The sequence below is a fragment of the Hermetia illucens genome, chromosome 1 (assembly GCF_905115235.1).
Source record: "Hermetia illucens chromosome 1, iHerIll2.2.curated.20191125, whole genome shotgun sequence".
In the NCBI taxonomy this organism is placed as follows: domain Eukaryota; kingdom Metazoa; phylum Arthropoda; class Insecta; order Diptera; family Stratiomyidae; genus Hermetia; species Hermetia illucens.
The window spans coordinates 146,848,237-146,870,249 of record NC_051849.1 but is presented as its reverse complement, the minus strand read 5'-3'; the positions used below and the strand labels follow the sequence as shown (position 1 = coordinate 146,870,249).

General features: G+C 44.1%; 1 protein-coding gene across 1 annotated transcript; it reads left to right on the top strand.

The window, feature by feature from the left end:
* The first annotated feature begins 17,108 nt into the window (after positions 1-17,108).
* LOC119653441 (farnesol dehydrogenase-like) lies at positions 17,109-21,626 on the top strand. Its single transcript, XM_038058034.1, has 3 exons — positions 17,109-17,798; positions 21,349-21,486; positions 21,538-21,626. The coding sequence occupies exons 1-3, from the start codon at positions 17,226-17,228 to the stop codon at positions 21,577-21,579; spliced, it is 753 nt and encodes a 250-aa protein (XP_037913962.1). The 5' UTR covers positions 17,109-17,225; the 3' UTR covers positions 21,580-21,626.
* Positions 21,627-22,013: the final 387 nt, after the last annotated feature.

Below are 22,013 nucleotides of genomic sequence, written 5' to 3'. Positions count from 1 at the left end.
GACCAATGATTATTTAGCCGTTAAAATAGTATAGGTCTTTGGGAGAAAATGAGAAAATGATGATTTGACACCCAGTGCAAAACTTAGGAAACGTGTTTCTGGAGAAATGCCTCTATACCATATATTACAGCGCTCCTCGAGCAACCCATGGGGAAACCCGTTGTTATTGGCGTTGAAAACATAAGCGAAAAAATTTCGAAATCGAGGTCTTATTAACGTCCCGAAGAAATTGCAAAATCGGAGCAGGATACCTTGTACGATATGATATAAAAATCATTATAGACATTTTAACAGCCTAGTAGGGAGGGAGCCTGTAATCAGAGGATACGTCGATTCCAGTAGCTTGCATAAAATAACCAATAAGGCCAGACTGCAGATTATTCAATTAACAGTGTTGCTCGAAATATAGACTCGGATAGGATAGTGACACTAATACCTCGAATCCCCTCTGATAAACAGATGAGAGTAAACGCTGAAACCATTCATAACAAAGTTTCTTTTAATAGACAAATGAATTTCAACACCAACCGAAATTTACCATTTTTCGGTTTGTCACGGCAACAAATATATTTGGTTCTGACTGCAAAACAATTGAAATAACTGGTTTGATGTTGATTGTAAGCTAGTAATGAAACCAAAAAATGCAAATTTAAAGAAAGTAAGGAATTCTGATCACGGGAACGCGCAAAAGAATGAACGACTCCTTCTCAGATCTAAGTAAATAAATTTAGCGCTGTCAAAGACCTACTTCAATAGGCCAGCAAGTACAGTATCAGGGTTCTAGCAGTCTGGGTAACGATTTAGAATGCTTGTGAGGTAACCAATGTGAGGTCGCACACTGAGATAAGTTATCAGGGAAATGTGAATTTGAGTCGCTTTCATCGTGTGTATGGACTATGAAGCAAATCTTATTGACTGCAAACCTATACACGAAAAATTATTGATGCTTCATCAAAGCACAGGTTTGTAATATATGGTTTACCAAGTAAAATAGTAATTTCACGATAGTCTGGCAAGAATATATGACTGATTGCCTCCGAATGGCGTCAAAATATACTTGGGGGTCACAACGGAAAGATTGGGAACGAGAAGATACTTCGCAGAACGACAATCAAATCTTCTTACTTTTCTTTAGCTTTTGCCACGTTGACAAGCGGAGTCGGCTCGTCGTGATCGGTTACGTCAATTTTGTTCTGCCATTTGTTTAATCCGAATGTTGTGTTGAAGTTTCAAAATCACTCTTCAGCGTATCAAACCTCCATTGTTTCCGACGACTTTTAGTCTAGGTTTCTCGACTGTGACGATTACTGCGGGAAATCTTACCACATCAAATGCCTAGACATTTCTACAGATTTTTTGTAGATTTGAACAAAATTTGCCAACGGATCCTATCGCTACAACACTACCATGGCTCAACACTGTTGGATGAGATACAGCTGCTTGATAAACAGTCTACGCCTCGGCAGTCATTCAGCGCGCCGTTGAGGCTTCTACTTTGATACCGCAGTCGAATGGAGTCCCTCTACGGGCGGTATCAACTACATTTTCAGCTCTGCTTTTCCCCTGCCAACGATGACTTAACCAAGCCCAGCGATTCTGTCCTGTTTCAAACTGACAAAAGACAACAACACTAACCGGGGGATTGCGCCTTTCAAGGTCACTGATCCTCACGAATTTGACGCCCTCAGCACCCTTTCTTTCCTACCTAAAGGTGTATTTATCAAACTATACAAGCCCACTAATTTGCTGGTAAATTTCATGACAACTCGCCTGCCTTGCCGAGCAGTGTAACTGGATCCGCGTTTACTGTTCGTCTGTTTTATCAGAATATTAGAGGTTTAAAAACCAAGCTGGGACCTTCAATTTATCCGCGCTGGTCCAGCGACATCATGCCATCTGTATCCCCGAAAGTTGGAAAGACCGGGATTCATCTAGTAAATCCACCGGCCGTGGGGTTCTAATTGCAAAAACAGATACAGTCCCCACCGAACTCGTCTTCTACCCCTTTGTCTTTCGTTGTGACTATATTGCTTTTCGTGTCTTCCCGCCCAACATCATCTTATTCATTACATCTTATATATAAGTCCCCTGTGCTTGCTCTTCTCACCCGCACGTAGAATTGTTTAACAGTTTTTCTGAACTTTTTACTGTTAGATTCGCTTCGCTACCTTTCTTCCTTTGCGGAGATTTTAACCTCCCCATGCTCCACTGGCCTAATCATCCTAGTCTTCCAATTGCTTCCAACAGCTACTCCTCTTCTTCCCTTCTCCTTCACGAGCACTTGCTTTGCCCTGAATTTCAATACAACCAAAAACTCCTTGGGCTGTACTCTATCTCTTCCTTTCCAACCTCCGCGAGCGCCACCTCTTTGTATTTCCTTGCGCATCCGTTCAAACTCCAAAACTACGCGAAAATTTAGTCCAACTTCCGCAAAGTCACATTGACGGCCTCAACTTAGTTTTAGCGTCTATCAACTGGGTTCAGATATTAAGCAACTCAACCTGTAATCAAGCTCCTTTTACAATATCTTGTTTCATATTCTCTCCTGTTATATCCCTTCTTCCCCTGCTTCCCGGTGTTCGTACTCAACTTAGTTCACAATGGAGATCTTCGATAATATTCGCTTGAAATATGCATTGCGGAAGTAGTTCCCGGCTTCTAATAATGACCTCGACGTTGCTCACTGCATGGCTATGCCCTCCACTGTACAGTCGATGGTTAAAAAGTGTATAAAAAGGACTTGTTAAGCGTCGAAGTTGCCCTTGCCCGTGGTAACCCTTTTGGTCCCGCACTCGCTATTCCCATAATCCCACTCAATCTGTTACTTCTTCCACCAGTTTTGCTGACTACACTGCTAACTCCCCACAACAATCAGGCGACCTTTTCGGTACCTACTTTTCTTCCATGTTTTTTAGTGTTCTACGCCTCTTCTAATTGCAGACTGTTCCAAATCTCTAGCCACCCTTCTCCTTAGGCCTTCCTTGGTAGAGTTCCTCATTGGTAATCTTGACCCAAATGTCGGAGCTGGCTCCGATGGGCTTCCTAACCTCTTACTTCTTAACTGTAGAAAACACGTTTCGCCTCTCCCCTGTGTATAATCTACAACAAAAGTCTGCTATTTTCCCCATCTCTGAAAAAAAGGCCCTTATCATTCCTGTCCTCAAGAGCGTACACCCTTTTTTGTTGTGAACTGCCACCTCATCTCTTTTCTCTCCTCGTGTTCCAAAATCCTCGAAAGATACGTCAACGACTGGTTGACAGCGTACTTCGGTCACCTCATTGTCAAATAGCATCATGGTTTCGAGAAACATAAATCTACGGCTGCAAACCCTCTGGTCTTTACCAATTTCGTTGTTAAATGCTTTAATTTACGACACTTCAAAGCCTTTGACACCGTTGATCGTGATATTCTCCTCTATAAACTCTCTCTACTCAACTTTCTCCCTTAATCATCTCCTGGCTTTCCTCCTACCACTCATATGATTCCTGCAGTATTTCTTCTCATGGTTACTCATCACATTCTTTCTCCCCTTCCACTGGTGTTCCCCAAGACTCTATACTGATCCCCCTACTCTTCCTGTTTTTTATCAATGACCTCGCCTTCATCCTCACCCACTCGTCTTTGCTTTACGTAAACGACCTTAAATGGTTTGTCTTTGTTTCGTGTCCGCTGGACTCAATTCCTACGTCGTTGACATCATCAATAGAGCTTCTAAATTGTCTGGTTTTATCATACATTCTGCCTCCGACTCTATCTCAATTCAGCCCTCCTTAACACTTTCCAACTTCCTTGCCAGAAACGTCCTTGAATATTGTTATGTAGTCTGGTCCACCTTCCGCATCCGTAACTGTCGCGTTCTTGAAGCTATACAATGCAAATTCACTCGGACCCTAGTTTATAAAAAGAACCTCCCACGAGTTGACCATCCGTCACGACTCCGCAACCTCAATCTCCCTTCCCTCTAGCAACGCCACATCTGCCCTTATATGTGTACCCTTTTCAAACTCTATAATTGCCTTATGCATTGCTCTGCCAACTCTGATATTATTCTCCGCAGCGGCTATCATAATATACGTAATGCGGACATTTTTGAGGTTTTGTGTGTCTGTCTGTCCGTCTGTCCGTCTGTCTGTCTGTCTGTCTGTCTGTCTGTCTGTCACACCCGATTTATTCGGAAACGGCTAGACCGATTGTCACAAAAATTGGTGAGAGTATGTAATCTGGTGATCCCTTTACATGCAGTAAGTGGCGCCATCTTGTGTTAAGTTTAAGGGGGGGGCTCCCCATACATGTGAATGGAGGGTGCAAATTTTTTTTTCACTGAATGTAGCCATGTGGGGTATCAAATGAAAGGTATCAATTAGTACTTTTCGAAACTGGTGCAATATTTGATATTGGGTGAAACACGGAGGAGTGAGCGCTCAAAATATGACCCACAAAAAGTGTAACAGGTCTCGTTCTCAGAACCTATCCAACCGAAAAATCTGAAAAAAATCACAGTAGTGCATCTCTACGAAATCTAGGCCTCAAAATATATCCGGTTCCGATATCTGCACAAATAAAGTTAATAATAGTATATTTCCACATTTTACAAATTTACCCGGCACCCCCCTTATGTTCATCCCAGAAGTACAAAATTCGGCATGCGTGTAATGAAGAATATAATGCACAATTTGGTCAAGTTTGAAGAAAATCCAATTATTATTAACAAAGTTATAGGAGGTGAAACTTTACAATTTTTTGTGAATTTCGTGCACTCTACAACCTGCATGACGTCATCATCACATATCAATTCGTCAATACCACAACGAAATAAGTTCTTATGAATTGGGTCCCAGAGAATTATTTTGTTTTAGTTTTTTTAGTTATTTGCCAGCCAGACATGTGTGCATGTAGGTATATAATATATGCGTGCTAATGAACTTTGCGGGTAGTGCCTAATTCAAATAGATATAAGAAGTAAATCGGAAATATGGGTATTATCAATTTATATACGTGCATATATGTGTACAGTATTCGGAAATAGGCAGTTTGTTTGTTTAGGGTGAGCGTAATATCTATGGCTGTAATATGTACGTATATCTCGCAGTTTGGAAAAATATGAAGGATTATGTTGGATTTGTAGCTAAATACGGATAGCAAAATATGCCTTGAAATTTCTTACATAAGATGAACACAAAACCTTTATATCCGAAGCGTGAGCTTCCGGTATTCCGACTTGTTTAAATACCTTTCCCGGAGCTTGAGATTTACTTTCATTCCCCGATCCCGAGGCTGCGCCGGTCCTACAACACCCTACAGCTTGGGTCTTTTGACTCTGTCTCCTTTTTTAGCTTTAAACGTAAGGACGGGTCACTGCCAATGAGGGTGATAGTGTTTGTTTGATGGGGTGCGGTCATTAAAAAACTAGATTTATTCAGATTCAATTTGAGAGATAATTTTCGTTATTAGACGCTAGAATAACATCATTGGATGTCCCGTGTAACCGTGTTTATAACAAGAACAGAGACGAGTGGTAAGGGGGCGCTTCCTTGATGAACGCCGACAAAGACATAAAGCGGTTTTGATATACTCGCCACACTTCGCTAGAGCAATTTAACCCAGTCCACGGGTTATGATGATAAGTATGAGTGGCATACGGTCAACCGCCTTCTCTAAATCCAAGAATGCAATGTACACAGTGCGGTGTTTCTCACGGAGTTTCTCCATGAGTAACTGCGCAGCGTCTATTGCGGTGGTGAAAAATGCGTTCAAAAATCTTCATCGTATGTGTTAATACGGCAATTTCAATACTCTGCTGAACTACCTTCCTTTTCCATACGGGAACAGTGGCGCTCCATTGCCAGTCAGCTGGTGGTTTACTTTCCTCAATAATCCGATTGAATAACTCACTGGGCCATAGTGGTGGCCCAGCCCTTCTATTTCCAGAGCTCAAATGCAATGTCGCCAGATCCTCTTGCTTTCCCGGAATGACTGATTGACTTGAGTGGCGCTGATAGGTGGAACTGTTCCAAATGTTGGCAGTGATTGTGGAAGTAGAGTGCTCGAAATATACCTACTATCTATGCATCGCGGGTCATCGGTGGGTAAGCAAAGTATTGTTGTTGTGATTAACACAACAGAAGTGTTCAACATCCATTGTGCGTTGGTATCAGTTTTTGACAAGTTGAAACAAATCTCTCTCGTCATCCCGAATGTCTAGTTTGTCAAAAAGATCTTTGTAATGGGCCACTCGAGTAACCGCGATCGCTTTCTTCGCTTTTTGATCGATATTCTTGTAAATTTGCTAGCTGGCCAGCATTTTCTCGTGGAGAAACTTGTGGTAGAGGCATTTCTTCCATCTTTCATTTCAACATCGTCATTCTAAAGTCAAGTATCTCAATTGATGAACCGTTTACTTGGCTTAGTGTCCCCGAGGGTTGCATGGAGCGCTTTTTATGCTGCGCATTTTAGTTTATTCCGCAATTCTTCAACATTCGTAATTGTCGGCGATCGTCTTAGTCAGATCATTTCTTCTCTTTTCCCACGAAATCCACCAGATAATTCACGGTGAACCAATGCGCCTTTTCCCACCATGGCACCTTTTGCAATCTGCCTTTTCACCCACATGACAATTAAGGTTACCCGCAATAACGACATAGTCATTAGCAGGCACGTTACATATCTACGCTGTGAAGAAGTGAACCGTGTAATCGGCAGATATATTGATCAACCTCATCAACCGGTCATCAAATCAATGTCGCAGCCTTTGGCACCACACCATCGGGTTCGGCAGGGCACACATTAATACGTTTTTTCCGAAAGGCCCTTTCGAGTTCCTCGGCCTTTCCAGTGAGGATGCCATTATTAATTTTATTTGAGTAGAAATTGTAAGGGATGCTATTTCGGACCCTAAATACCATTTGCATGATCACACATGAGCACGCATGTTATTGCAATTTATTGATGACCCCTGATCGTGTCAATATGGTTTGATTCGATGATTTTGTAGTATTGCATTTTAATGAGTGCATCGTCCGCAGGTAGCGTCAGGTATTGTCGTTAACTTATATAGTAATATTGGCTTTCTAGTGTTAATATTTGATGCTGGTGATAATATATGTATCACTAGAGCAATGAAAGGCGCTATGTGTGATATTACCTTGTAATATTAGATGTTATCACTAAGCGGCATGCACTAGCCAGCATGATAGGTCGAGGAGTTGCAGGAAGTGTGGGGAAGAGGGCCACCTCATCAAAGATTGCACCGGAGATCCACGGTGTATGTTATGTAGTGGGAAAGAGGGCGTGGACGACCGGCATGTTGCGGGAAGCAGCAGATGTCCGGTATATAGGAGGGAGCTGAACCGCACAGGCAAATGAGATTGATACAAATCAATCTCAATCACTGTGAGGCAGCTCAGGACCTGCTCTCGCAAATCATTCGAGAGTCGAATGTGGATGTCGCGGTTATTTGCGAGCCGTACAGAAACCACAGCGGTGTGACTTGGGTGGTGGATGCGTCTGGCTACGCCGGAATCTGTGCGTGCGGAAGACAGGCCATTCAGGAAGTCATGCCCCCCCCCCCCCGGCAGCCGGTTTTATAAGGGCGAAGGTCAACGGTGTCCATATTTACAGCTGCTACGCTCTTCCCTGTGCAACCTTAGCACAATATGGGGAGATATTAGACAGTCTGGTGTTGGACGCTAGAGACCGCAGCCCTAAAATCATTGCGGGCGATTTCAACGCGTGGGCCCTGGAGTGGGGAAGCCGATCGACGAACACCAGAGGTCAAATTCTGTTGGAGTCATTTGCGGAGCTGGATATTGTGCTGGCCAGCGTTAGATGCGTGCCCACCTTTCGAGGAAGAGGGTCGGGTTCGATCGTTGACCTGACATTTGTTACCACTTCACTGGTGAGGGAGATGGCTTGGCAAGTGAGTGTAGTGTGAGTACTACACCCACAGTGACCACCAGGCCATCTTCCTCCGCATTGGGAACCGGGGAAGCAGTCAACGACGCTCTGGAGGTGGAAAGGCTAAGGCGGTTGGCTGGTCTATCGGTACTTTCGACGAGGAAACATTCCTGGCCGCATTGGAGGGAGCCCATGATCCGGATGGAACAGCGGTGGAAAGGGTCACACAGCTGTCTCACCGTGTAACCGAAGCATGGGACGCTACGATGCCACGACGACGTTTGCACCACGGCAAGAGGCCAAACTACTGGTGGAACACGGAGATCGCTGCCTAGAGATCCTCTTGTCTCCGAGCGAGGAGACTTTCCCACAGGACAAGGGGAAGGCCGGAGCACCAGGAGCGTGAGGAGGAATACGGGGATCTGCGAAGCAACCTTAAGAAGGCCATTCGGAGAAGCTCTGCATGGAGGCTAATACGGATCCGTGGGGTAAGGCCTACCAAGTTGTAATTTAGAAGATCCTCAAGTGACATGCCCACGGCTCTTGTTGCAAATAATTACAATTCTTTTCCCGCAGCAGGAGCAAGACGAAAGAGTCTTCTCGATTCCTGATGTTACCGAAGAGCAACTTTGGGAAATCTGCAGACATACTGGGGACAGCAAGGCTCCGGTATTGGACGGAATTTCGAAGAAGGCTCTGAAGGTGGCGGACAGCACATTCGAATCGTGCATGGCGGAAGGAGTGTTTCCCGCCCACTGGAAGAGGCAGAAGCTGGTCTTGCTACCGAAGCCCCGAAAACCACCCGGCGTGCCCTCTTCATATCGCTCTATTTGTCTCTTAGACACCATGGGGAAGATGTTGGAGAGGGTCATATACAACAGGCTGCTCCCGTTCATCGAGCTTGCGGGTGGTCTTTCACAGCGGCAATATGGGTTTCGGCGAGCCCGTTATACGGTCGATGCAGTAGCAAAGGTCGTGGAATTGGCTCGAAATGCAATGGCCGGCTCATCGAGAGTTACCTTTCGGACAGACTTCTCTTGTACGAGACGGACGAGGGGCCAAAGGAGTACATTGTGACAGTAGGTGTGCCTCAAGGTTCTGTATTGGGACCACTGCTGTGGAACATAATGTACGACGGAGTGCTTGGCCTTTTTCGTGCCGGAGGAGAAAACGCTGATTGGTTTTGCGGACGACCTGGCGGTAGTTGCAATTGCAAAGCATTCCGAGGACGTGGAGCTTTATGCAAATGAAGCCATTCATACCATCAAGTCGTGGTTACGAATGGCCAAGTTGGACGAAAAGACGGAGGCGGTCCTCATTACCAACCGTAGGAAAAACAACACGGTTACCATTCGGGTTGGTAATCGTGAGGTCGTTTCAAAATCGGTTGTCAAATACCTGGGGGTGATGATCGATGCCAAGCTGAGTTTCAAGGGACACTTGGATTATGCGCGAGAGAAGGCAGTAAATGCCAACTCATCCCTTGCAAGGATGATGCCTAACGTGGGAGGGCCGAAGTATAGTCGCAGGCTACTTATCGCGGGAGTGGTGAGGTCGATCCTGCTATACGCGGCCCCTGTCTGGGCGGGAGCGTTGAACCACGCTGTCAACCGGAGGAAGTCAAATTCGGCATTCCGGCCAATTGTGCTAAGGGTGTGGAGCGCATTTAGGACGGCGTCGACGGAGGCAGTGTGTGATCTTCTAGCGAGCGAGGCGCCCTGGCTCTACGAAAAACGGAAGGCAAATCCAGCCAAGATGAATGCGGATTTCTGAAAAGCCATCAGGAGAGAGTTGTGTGGCAAGTGGCAACAACGGTGAGATAACTTTGACAAGGGCCGGTGGACCCATACATTGATCCCGTATATCGAGAAATGGATCGACCGAAAGCACGGAGAATTTAATTACCACCTGACACAGTTCCTTACGGGACACGGTGGCTATAGGAAGTACTTGCATCGCTTCGAGTTGGACGTGTCTCCCAACTGTCCTGAATGCGGTGCTACACCCGAGGACCCGGAGCACGTTATGTTCCATTGTCCCGGATTTCTGCAGCAGGAAAGGAGGTTGAACAGCATCTTAGGGGCGGACATCGAGCCCTCGAACCTGGTGGAAGAGATGCTGAAGTCGGAGGAAAACTGGATGGTGGTAAATGAGGCAGTAGCCGTGGTGGAGACAAAACTCCTGGAGTTGGATCGAGCTCGGAAGGCGGCGCGACGGAGACGCGACATGGACAAGCTGGTATAGCGAACCAGAGCCTCCCCCGCGAAGTAATACTTGACGGTGGTCCCGCGGGGAGGGCAGAAGAGTGGGGGTGGTTTTAGTGGGTGCGAATCCCACACACTGCTGCAACCTGGCGCAGCAGCGTCTTTCTAAGATTTCCACCTCCATCCATAAAGAAAAAAGGATGTTATCACTAAAAATTGATTCACTGTCTGCCTGTCTGTCTGTCACACGCAATTTCCTTCAAAACGGCTAAACCAATCCGAGCTAAATTTGGTGGACATAAGGGAACTATATGTGTCCGGATAGCTGAGTGGTCAGAGCATAAGGCTATTGTACGGAAAGTCGCAGTTCTAATCTCACTGGCGACAGTGGGATTTGTATGTTGATTTGACGTCGCATACCAGTCCACTCAGTTGTAAATGAGTAACTGAGTCAAATCAGGGTAATAACCTCGGGTGAGTGCAATGCTGACCACATTGCCTCCTACGGGGTACTGTTATCCTGTAGTGTACCGTTATGGTCTTGAATGAAGTGCTCTAACACACTTGAAGGCCATGATCCAATATCGACTGTTGCGCCAACGATTATTATTATCATTATGGGAACTACGCATACAGTGAGTGAGACATGTAAAAGGGAAATGTGAAAATTAGTTAGTAGCAGCATAGTTCGTATATACGTGCCAAATTTAGTAATAGTAGTCCTACCCCAAACAAATAAAATGCTGACGTCATAATTAACGAGAATAATTGACATTCGAGTGAACTATAAATACTCCGTTCATGAAGAATCTACTTCTTCACAGTCCTTTTTGTATCTGTTTTAGGTTAAGCAGTTAAGTTGAAGCATATGAGGTTGACTACAGTCAATACAGTGCTTTTCATCTAATTATTTGTTTCTGAAAATAGAGGGCATGGAATTTTTAGCAATGTGACACAAAGCTGTCATGCACCCGTCGCTCCTCACATCTTCTTCTTCTTTAGCCTTTGTCTGTGGCGCAGCAGGATTCGCCGCATTCGAAATTTATTACGAATGTTGCGGATACGACGGATAGATGGCGCACGGAACTCTCCCCGCCTTTAAAACTTGCCACGGGAGTGGAGAGCTAGCGGTGAGAGTGTGCCGTTGGTTGGGGGCAGAAAAAACCACATGGAGAGGAATCGGTCTCTTCTGCCTCCAGCCTTACGATAGACGGTTGTTTTTGCGGTCGTTTTTATTCATTGTTTTGGGAATTCCATCCTCGGTGTGAAATTATTTTCTATGCTGAGTCGCTGGTAGTGGGTAGTGGAAGCCTGCAATTAGAACTAAGTCCTAACTGGGCTAAATTACCAGCTGCGCTCGATGCGAAAGTGGAATTGTTACAGTGAAGTGACACAAAGCATACTGAAATTTGATTTTTGTACGAGCTGCCGAACGGCCAGCGAACGAATACTAATTGGTGATATTCCTTTTGCATAATAACGTTCGAGTTGAAGGAGCCAGGTCGCTAGAACTAGTTGCGGAGTCGAAGAATAGCTAAAGTCCATTTTATTTTAGTAAATGCCTAATCTGGTTGTAATCGCGTGGCATTTAAATTCCCATCCAGCGTTGTTTCGGCCGGCCTTTTGTTCGTTTACCATCGACTTCGAGAAGTGTGTTCTCGTAAGCGCGAATTAGGTGATTATACCATCGAAGACGCCTCTCTTGTAGTTTTTCCACGATCGGTGCAACCCCGTATTGATTGCGGATACCCTCATTTCGGATGTGATCAAAACACGTCACGCCATTAATCCAACGCAACCTCTTCGTCTCCATTATCACAAGACGCGTTTCATTGACTTTTATAGTCGGCCAACACTAAGAACCATAGAGAACGACAGGACGAACGACATTGCGGTAAATTTTAGATTTAAGACATTCGCTGATTTTAGAATTAAGACATTCGTCGATCACAAAGAACACCAGTTGTGGAGCGCCACCTCATCCAGATTGCGTTAATGGTTAATAGTTAATGGCGTTAACTGATGACATATGTTTGGTCTCTTATCGAGTTATGATAATTATATACTACTGCAAATGAACTAACACTCTCATCAGACTGCTAACTAGAGAACCGTATGGCCAAAACGTTCTGGAGAAGGTTTCATTAGCCAAATTCTTAGCTTTACATTATCCTCACAAAATTTGGTTCCAAGTGATATATTAAGATATGGTAGAATAAATTCCAATTGAAGTAAGTTTTAATAATAGCCGGTCCCAAGCCGGCTGTGAAAGGAGGAGGGATGGATAGCTTCAGTCTGAATGGCTGTACGCCACCGCAACGTCTCAGGGGGTAGGTGAGGAAAGTGCAATAACTTTACAGGCTTGCCGATTACTCAATGAGGAAGCTATCACCACACCTGGCAGCGTAGGTATAAAAGCAAATCCATCTAATGAGAAGAAGGAGAAATTTCAGGTGCGGTACGGATAACCGGTGGCAGTCGTCTGACTTGGTGACTGGGTCGGGCTCCCGTAATGGTCAGCACGGCATCGAAACCGCTACTCGTGGGGCGGTTCGACGTCTAGGGGCCACGACGACCGGGAGAATTGCTCCGCATACTGCAGCTGTTTCGCCACAATCCATGTCGACAGCTTCAGCAGGTGCGCGTAGCAGGCGGATGAAGTGGACTGAAGTAATGAACCTCTTTACCATCCGCTCCAACTACGAAATAACGGCGGGGGCGGGTACAACATTTTACTGCCCCTTGTTGGACCAGAGACTCGTTGAGCGTTTCCTGCAATTCGAGCACGTGACTGCGCAGCGGGTCGCAGACCAGTACCGCTTTATTACTCGCAGCGGCACAATCCCGGCCATCATCCGGGAGCGTGTTCGACTTGAGGTCACCGGGGAAACTGGTGACCGAGAGTCAATGAGAGCAGAGGCGGCGGCATCAACAACACCACACCGCACTGCAGGCAACAGTTTCAGTAGTTGCCGAAGCACTCTTCTCCACCGTCCAGCTGAGGTTTCCGCTGAGGTTCGGGACGAATTCCAAAAAGCGTGTATAGAATTCTCAGATATGGATCCTTTGCATAGACCAGGTATTCCTACGCTATATGCATCTCCAGCAACTCCGAGATTGGATCTTGGCTGTGTCGCTGCTGCAATTACAATCACTTGTGTACTGTGGTGCAGTTGCGGCTATCAGATTGCACAGTCAGAAGATTCGCTTTCGTGTTATTGGTTTGAGTAACCAAAAAGATCCACAATGTAAAAATCCGTCTGGAACGTCAGCGGGATTCACTAAGGCAGGACATTGCTAGATTGACTCAGATCAGCACTGGCAACACCAGCAAACGGGTGAGAAGTACAAGTACAGAGGGTTTACAGAAACTGTGCAACTCAGTGAGACACCCTCAGTTGAAATTCTGGACACATTTAAGCAGAAACTTTCTGTCATCTACAGTCGGTTACGATGGTATGGCGAAAGTCACTTCAGACGTGTCCAGAATGCAACATATGTGAGGAACCAGCGGACCTTCTTCAGATCTCTCAACGAATCCCAAGCGAGCATCCTGACAGTGCAGTGTTCGGTAACGGAAGCGAAAGAATACTGGGGTGGACTTTACGGGTTACCCGCCCAGGATGCTGAGTGGATCACCGTCGAAGGCACTCGCCATGCCAATACGCCTGGCACGAATTTTGCGGATGTTACGGAAGAGGAAGTTTGATGAGCCATAAACAGCTCCAAGAACTGGAGGGGCCCAGGTCTGGATCGGGTGCAGAATTTCTGGTGTAAGAAATTTACCAGCGTATACAGTCGGTTGGCGCACAGTATAAACCAGGTCATGAGTCGGTCGGAGGAATTTCCACCCTTCCTCACTGTGGGGATTACCCACCTTATTCCTAACAAGTACATGATACAGGACCCCGCAGACACAAGCCCGATTACTTTCTTACCAACCCTCTACAAATTCATTGCGTCCATTATTAGTGGAAAGGTCAATGCGCACCTCGAGACCAATACCATTCTGTCCGAGGATCAGAAAGGCTGCCGAGTTGGGTCAAGGGGTTGGGAAGCGCAACCCATTATCGACTCGGTAGTCGTAGGACAAGCAACTAGAGGCCAAAGAAATCTCTTTAGCTGCTATATCGGTTATGCCAAGGCTTTTGATTGATTGATTTATTGATTGATACGGATGGGCATCTTCCAGGGAGACTCGTTGAGTCTCCTTTGGTTTTGTATGGCACTGAACCCCCTTTCATGGCTACTGAATGATGCTAGACGGCATGGTTTGGCAATAAAGTGTGGCCTACGTGCTAAGTGCGAACTGACACACTTGATGTACTACATCAAGCTGTATGCTGGTACTGACGACCATCTTAGAAGTCTGCTGAGAATAGTACAAATGTTCAGCCGTGATATTAGGATGGAATTTGGATTAGACAAGTGTCAAATCCAAGCCATCGGCAAAGGTCATCACGAGCCGCATGCGGACATAGCATTGGTGACCTCCACATCGAAGCTATGACCGAGGCAGACTTCTACAAGTACCTAGGAATTCTGCGAGGAACCCATGCTCGAGTTGGTGATCTGAAGGATGCTCTGCTGTCCGAATTCCTGCGACGTGTAAAGCTGGTGCTGAAATCGCATCTCTCGGGGAAGAATAAAATTAGCGCGTTGAATGCATTCACTATCCCTTCACTGGCTTATGCATTCGGAATATTGCCGTGGACGAAGACCGCTCTGGAAAACGTCCAGCGGTGGATACGGACAACTATGTTCAAATTCCGAATGCATCATCCAAACTCTGCCGTGGAACGGATGAACCTATCTCGTGACATCGGAGGTAGGGGCGTAGTTGACGTGGCGGCACAACATCATCCTCAAGTCGACTCGTTGCGCTCTTATTTTTACAGGAAGGAGCAGGCGAGTCCCTTGCATGCGGCTATCTGTAAAGCAGACTGTGGGCTGACTCCACTTAACTTGAAGGATCGATCTTCAAATCCTTTGAGCGGGGTGAAGTCGGACCAAGAGCGGATCGATGAATGGAAGTCGAAGGCAATACACGGTAAACACGTGAATTGTCTTTGGCAGCCATTTGTCGGTTTGCATTTGTCGAACAAATGGCTGTGTGCTGGGGAAGTCTTTGCTAAGATGAAGGGGTTCATGTGTGCCATTCAGGATGGCGTGGTCGTCACCCGAGCATATAAAAAGCTCATCATGAAAGTACTGGTCGTTCCAGAATGTGTGGTTCGGCGTTAGAGACTTTGGACCATCTCATTTCTGGCTGTACTGTTATGGCACCGGTACAATACATCACCAGACATAATGCTGTATGTAAGGTTATCCATCAAAACCTTGCATACAAACATGGGCTGATCACGGGAACATGTCCGGTTTACCGATATGAGCCGCAAGCAGTACTTGATAGTTCTGCTTACAGCATGTATTGGGACCGGAAGTTCTGACTGATCGCCATACTCTACATAATAAGCCTGACGTACTGTTAGTTGACAAGTGGGGTGGCTCAGCGTACATTATTGATGTTGCTATCCTCCATAATAGCAAGATCGAACGGAAGTACTTGGAGAAGAAGGTGAACTATGAGCCATTGGCTCGGGAAATGAAAGAAATTTGGCGTCTCGAGCGGGTGGTTGTAGTTCCTATAATATTGTCAGCTACAGGATTTGTACCTAAATCCCTCACGGCTTCCCTTGATGCCCTTGATGATTTTAAAAAATATATGCATATTTGAGTTTTCGTATATTTCAGCGAGTCTATAGAATTGAGTACGCCACCACCACGGCCTGAGTGCTCAGAAGGTGTAATTTCTCCTCTCCCACAAACACCCAAGTGTGTAGAATAGTAGATTTTTTTTTTAATTCGGACTGTGACAGAGTGTGCTTCTCCGAGTGAGGCCACGGTTTTTACAAGGAGTGTACTTTGCACATAGAAACCGTATATTGATTAATACAAAACAAATTAAAAAATAATTTTGTTGTTTATTTTATTATTTTCTTGATAATGTAGAAATTCCAAGCGTCATACCTTAACTCGAGTATCTTCAAAAGAAATGGACCCCCCGTCGAATTTGGTTAGTTATTTCCCACTGCATAGATGATAATCATATATAGATTGCCCTCTCTATGCAGTAGGATAATGGCACGCTGAACTACAAATACTTCAAATACACAAAGGTTCGAATTGAGGCTTATTAATATGCTCAAAACGGTAGCGGCGGCGTGCCACCACCCCATTACTATACTATTTCTCCTTTCATTTCTTAGGAGTTCGTTGTATTGTGTCTCGGAATGAAGTGGGTTTATAAGATTATTACTATGTCAGGAAATTGCCCGGCAATGATGTTTAGGAGCTCCGCTTGGCTTCAGTATTGAAATTCCTATAAAACCGTGATGGCCTGGTATCCTCAATGGGGTTTTGAGAGTCTTTCGATTGCACCTGGACCAAACTGGAGCACAGGTTAAACAACGAGACGACACTTTGCAGATATTTAGTGTTGATTGTTAATGAAAGGCTGTGGGGAGGGGGTTGCAAATTGAAGATTTAAAGACAAGGTCCTCTTTAGCATTATATATGATACCTAGGGCTCAAAATCTGCCGCATGTAGATGTCGCCGCAAATAAAGTTAATAATAATTTCTAACTAAATTGTTGGCTATTTGCTTATAAACCTTCCTTAAGCTCATCTAACCAGTATAAGAACTTGGTGTGTGCGTGTTTGCAGCTGCTTATTATAAATTATGTCGCCAGATATGATAGCAACTAAATTAAAAGTGTATATATATTCCGATAATCAATATCTTTTCTATGCCTCAATATGCAAGGTCGAATATTTTTGTAATGATATCAAATCAAACGATACTTTATCTGTCATCTACCTGTAATAAATATGCTCACGAATCTTATTTTACCTCAATAATTTCTAGTTAATATAAAGATAAAGTTCGCAACCTTTCCCCTCACCTAGTTTGAATACTCGTTCAATAGGCAGTTAGAGATACGGTAGGCTTTACGTTAGTGCTTAGCCTGACTTGCTGATGGAACCCATGTTTCAGTTTTTAAAAGAAAGTCGTTGAATTAACCATAAAAATCTGAAGTGTCTGGTTAGTTTGTAAGGGAAACAGAATGGAACGGTGGCAAAATAAAGTGGCTGTAGTAACAGGAGCGAGTGCTGGTATAGGAGCAGCAACCGCCGCGGATTTAGTCAAAAATGGATTTATTGTGGTTGCCCTGGCTCGACGCGAGGAGCGACTTCGACAAAATCAAAGCGCACTTCCAGCAAATTTGCAATCCCGGTACCATCCCAGAAAATGTGACGTTACAAACGAAGGTGAAGTAAAGGATACCTTTGCCTGGATCGAGAGCAACTTCGGAGGGACTGATGTTCTTATTAACAATGCTGGAATTATATCTGGAGGCGTGGATCTTTCAGGCCTAGACAATACTCAGTCTGTTCGAAATACTCTGGAGACGAATACGATGAGTGTGGTGTATTGCGTTCGGGAGGCATTCAATTCCATGAAGAAGCGAAACTTTAATGGACATATCGTGATCATAAATAGCATCGCTGGACACAAAGTTCCTATTATGCCTTTTGGTTCGCTAAATATCTATCCAGCTTCCAAATTTGCTGTGACGGCAATGGTTGAGACCTATCGCCAGGAATTCGCGAATGCTGGAACAAAAGTCAAAGTTACGGTGAGTTCTGTCTCTTATCAACTAACCAATCTCTTAACAGCAATCACATTTTTACCCAGTGCCATTTAACGATGATTATCTGAAGTCTAGGATATGTAAGTGTATTCAAAGTTTATGGAGCTCCAATAGTATCTCCGTTAATGAAGGCTAGTGTTCCAAGTTTTGGAGTAAAACCACGCCTAATTAAAATCAATTCGATGTTTGTCTGTTTTTTGTACTTTTCTTGGAAACGGAATCCTGTGCATATAGCGAATGACACGATTTCCTGTAGAGTTCATGGGCGGTTCAGCATTCCTTCTCTTCAAATGTAGACTCATAGCTTCACGAAACAGGTCATAGATTTTGTATTGTTGTCAGGGAAGAGGGAAGGAGATGGTTTAGAAAGTGTAAATTTGAAATTTCAGTTCAAAAACTACCCAATCGAAAAATATGAGAAAAAAATTATGGTGTCCTTATGTAAAATGAACAACTTAAAATATATCTCGTACCGATTTTTGATGATACAAAGCTAATAAAAGTGTGTTAGTAAATTTGCGCCTTTTACTAAAGTACAAATTGCAGTCACGAAAAGCACAAAAGTTTGAAGGTAGTGTTACTATTTTTAACAAATTCTTAATAGATCAAAGTTAGTTATTTTTAAGTGAATTTATTGTATCCTATGAATACATAAAATAACCGTACCGTACGAAAGTGTAATCTGACATTTTAAACTCATATACACTGTTACAAGAACCGTAGAGAGAAAATCCGAAGTGAAAATTATGCAAACACAACGTGTGACACTCTTTACAGTTTTGAGAAAAACGAAACCATATAAAAATCCGTTTGCTGTCTGCCTATCCATACGTCTGATTGTCTGTCTTCTTTTGTCAACATTTTATGATAGATAGATACTGGTGCACTGTGTTGCAGCAGTGGGTGGGGTTCACATCCACAACTAAAACCACTTTAACTTTCTCTTTTTTCTTCCTCGCCGAACCGAAACCTACGGTACTTCGCACTCCGTTTTGCTCAGTTCCATGTGAATCCTGCTTATTTCGAATTTCGCGGCGTATCAGTTTTTCTTGACGATGTTTTGCGTGCTTAGGTTGACTATTCTCTATGCTTTTCGGGTGAATTGAGACTAGTTTCATACATACAGAACACCACACTTGCTAGGATGTACCCATTACACCACTAAGTGGTAGATCTTACTAACCCTTCTCCGATTGCTCTCACTAGTAGTGCTTTCTCCAAGGTCGGTGCTAGGGTAGTACTGAAGAGCGACCCGCTGCCACCACAAATAATCTCCGCGTGCATTTTGGGGAGCCAATATTAGGCATTATTCGTGCTAGCTATACCCTGGTATTTGCGACTTTCTCACAAGCTTAGTCCAGGTGCTTCTCCAAACTAATCTCCGCGCAATCATCACCCACAGGTGATATATAATATATTTTAGGATCTTGATTGAAAGCTTGCAACACACAAGTCAATACCAACATGCGAGAATTTGCCGCCACAGCAATCCACTATACCATCCGCTCGATGCATGCACTCTCAGCAACATGGCTTCCTAATACCATCTTGACAAACGTATCTCCTTGAAACATTTTCACGGTCCCGCCTAATTCCGAAGGAAAATTGCCTGATGGTTATTATGAATAATATAACCAAAGTGATACTCACATATGTACATATTTCATATATACTATTCAACCCGATCCTTTGCTCGAAAAGTGGATGCATTTCTGAAGTTTGAAGCCACCAAGTCTAGCTTTCTGAAAGCTTCGAGCAAAGCATAACTCCTGGTGTTCAGTTCCATTATCCCTATCCACAACTCACATCTTGAAATCAGCTACTATCATTTTCTAGTTTGGATTTCTTGCATCCAAAAATAGCATACCTACCATCTGCTCGTATTGTGTTATTATTCTTGGTGGAGTGTGGCAACTGACGGATCCAACTCGCACTTCTTGGATGGCTTGATTTCGGCTCGCCTATATTATCGCTTTGTCAGCTATATTTCTAGCCTAGGTCCTGGTGCTATTATTAGGATTAGGCTTGGTAATTATGATCATTTCGATCGTGAGAGTATCTCCTGCGTTGCCTGGCAATAGTTGAGACTGATTTTTATTGTTCATTTCTTCATTGTGTCCAAAGCTTTTCTAAATACCGAGCATTTGCTGCTGCTTCGACAAGCTGACAGTCGATGCAATTAACCTCTTTGAAAAGCGTGCATTTGGTCAGTTTAGTAACCATTGAATATATGACCTTTCCTTTCGTATTTTCTTCACCTGGCTAAATTCAACACATCCGGAAAAGGGATGACACCTGTTCTCTAAGTTACCGCAATTTCGACCTGCGAACTGAAGTTACCACCTTTATGTACCTTCATTAGCCTAACTGAGCCCCCTAATTGCAGATTCCTGAAAACTGACTGGTTTGATTTTTTGCAATGGCCTTGCGGATATCCCTGCTCGTCGTAACTTCATCAATGTCTTTAAATTGTTTAATGTTGTTGCGAGACTTTTAAATCTCCAACATTAAACTCCTTTTCCATCCCTTTCCAAATCTATAATTTGGCATGGGGTTTCAAAGGATATTGGCTCAGGCAGGGTTCCTTTTTCTCGGTGTTACCTCCCTTGTGTTTGTTAAAACCGGCGTCGCTGCTTTTGCAATTTCGGTTGTTTTAGTGGGCTTTTCCTTGTCTGGTGAGAAGCCTTTTTATCTGTATGCACATTGCATCAGTTCAAAACAACCAGCCGCCGGATGCACATTGCATTTATTCTTTATGAAAAATAATTCATCCGTATTTGGGCCCCACCCCTTTCGCCGATTTTTGGACGAGATTGCAAGATTATCGATCTTTTAAATGGGTCCAGAACTCGTCTCGGTTATATCCCCCAACTAGCTGCAGTTCCAGGATATCCTGCCTGTGAAGGCTCTCTCTGTGTCTTTTGTAAGAGATGCCTCACGCTCGGAGTGATTTACTCCTTCAAGATAGTAGTAGATGCAATGGTGGTCAAGTAATCCTCCAAAACGCACCGCAGTCGAAGAATATCGACGGCCTTCCTTGCCTCCCTCCTAAACCCACCGACACTAGCCGTCCGAATACCTGGCCCGTAAATTTCAATCCCCTTTTTCTTGCAAATAGGTTTCCTATTCTGGGTACCCTCCCATAGCCATTTTTTCCCTCAGGTCTGCCTTTCTTCTACCTGTCTGACCTACGTTTAAATAAGTGCATTGACATACGCCCTAAGTGATGCGTCTAATGGAAGATCTGGGAATTCAGTACAGGTTTGTCTGCCTCTTTTGTGAAAATTCTACTCTTTCTGATAAAATTATGATGGGTCAAATTGGTTTTTTATTTGTGCAAATTTCCTGCAACTCAAAACATTGAATATTAATATCATACCAAATGAGTATACGTTATAAGCTATATAAAATGAAACAGTTGTGGTACTCACTTTTATACCAGAAGCGCGGAGCTTACGATCTACTTATGCATTTGAACGATTTAGAAAATAGAAAGGATAACAATTGTAAAATTACCCGTTGCTTTTTGTTGCAGAGTATCAGTCCTGGAGGTGTACTAACAGAAATAATGCCAAACATGGAAGCCCGTCGAGAGGCAAACCATCCACTTCTAAACTCCGAAGATGTGTCCAATGCCGTATTATATGTCTTGGGTACACCGCCGCATGTCCAGGTAAAAAGTCCATCAAGAATTGGAAGATATTAATAAAGTTATTTTTTACAGGTTCATGAGTTAACTATCAAACCTGTTGGGGAAAAAATTTGAAAAATTAACATGTCTTCCAGCTGTAAATATATGCATACGATGTAATGTTTGTTTTTGTAATTTTATATTTCTAAAATCAATACAAGGCGCGACAATAGTTGTCCGGTCTAGGCGTATTGCAGTCGAAAGTTGCGGTCACTCTCAACAAATTCTCGGCCTCCATTGTCGCTGGCCGCGCCGTGCTCTATTGCCTTCATATACTTTCTGAGCAGGTTTTTCTTCATGGATTCAAATCAAGTGACTTGCAGTATGTTCATTGATAATTGGTCTGCGCAATAGATTCATGATTGACCCCATAACCTCCCTTAGGTTATAAGGGAGAATTTCAACCCCCACGCCTAAGGTTTTTGAAGGCCTTGCCGAACCCGGTATTCGTGAACTTCTTCAAAAATATAGCATGTTGTTCAAAACGACATGAACTTTACTCGCTCTCC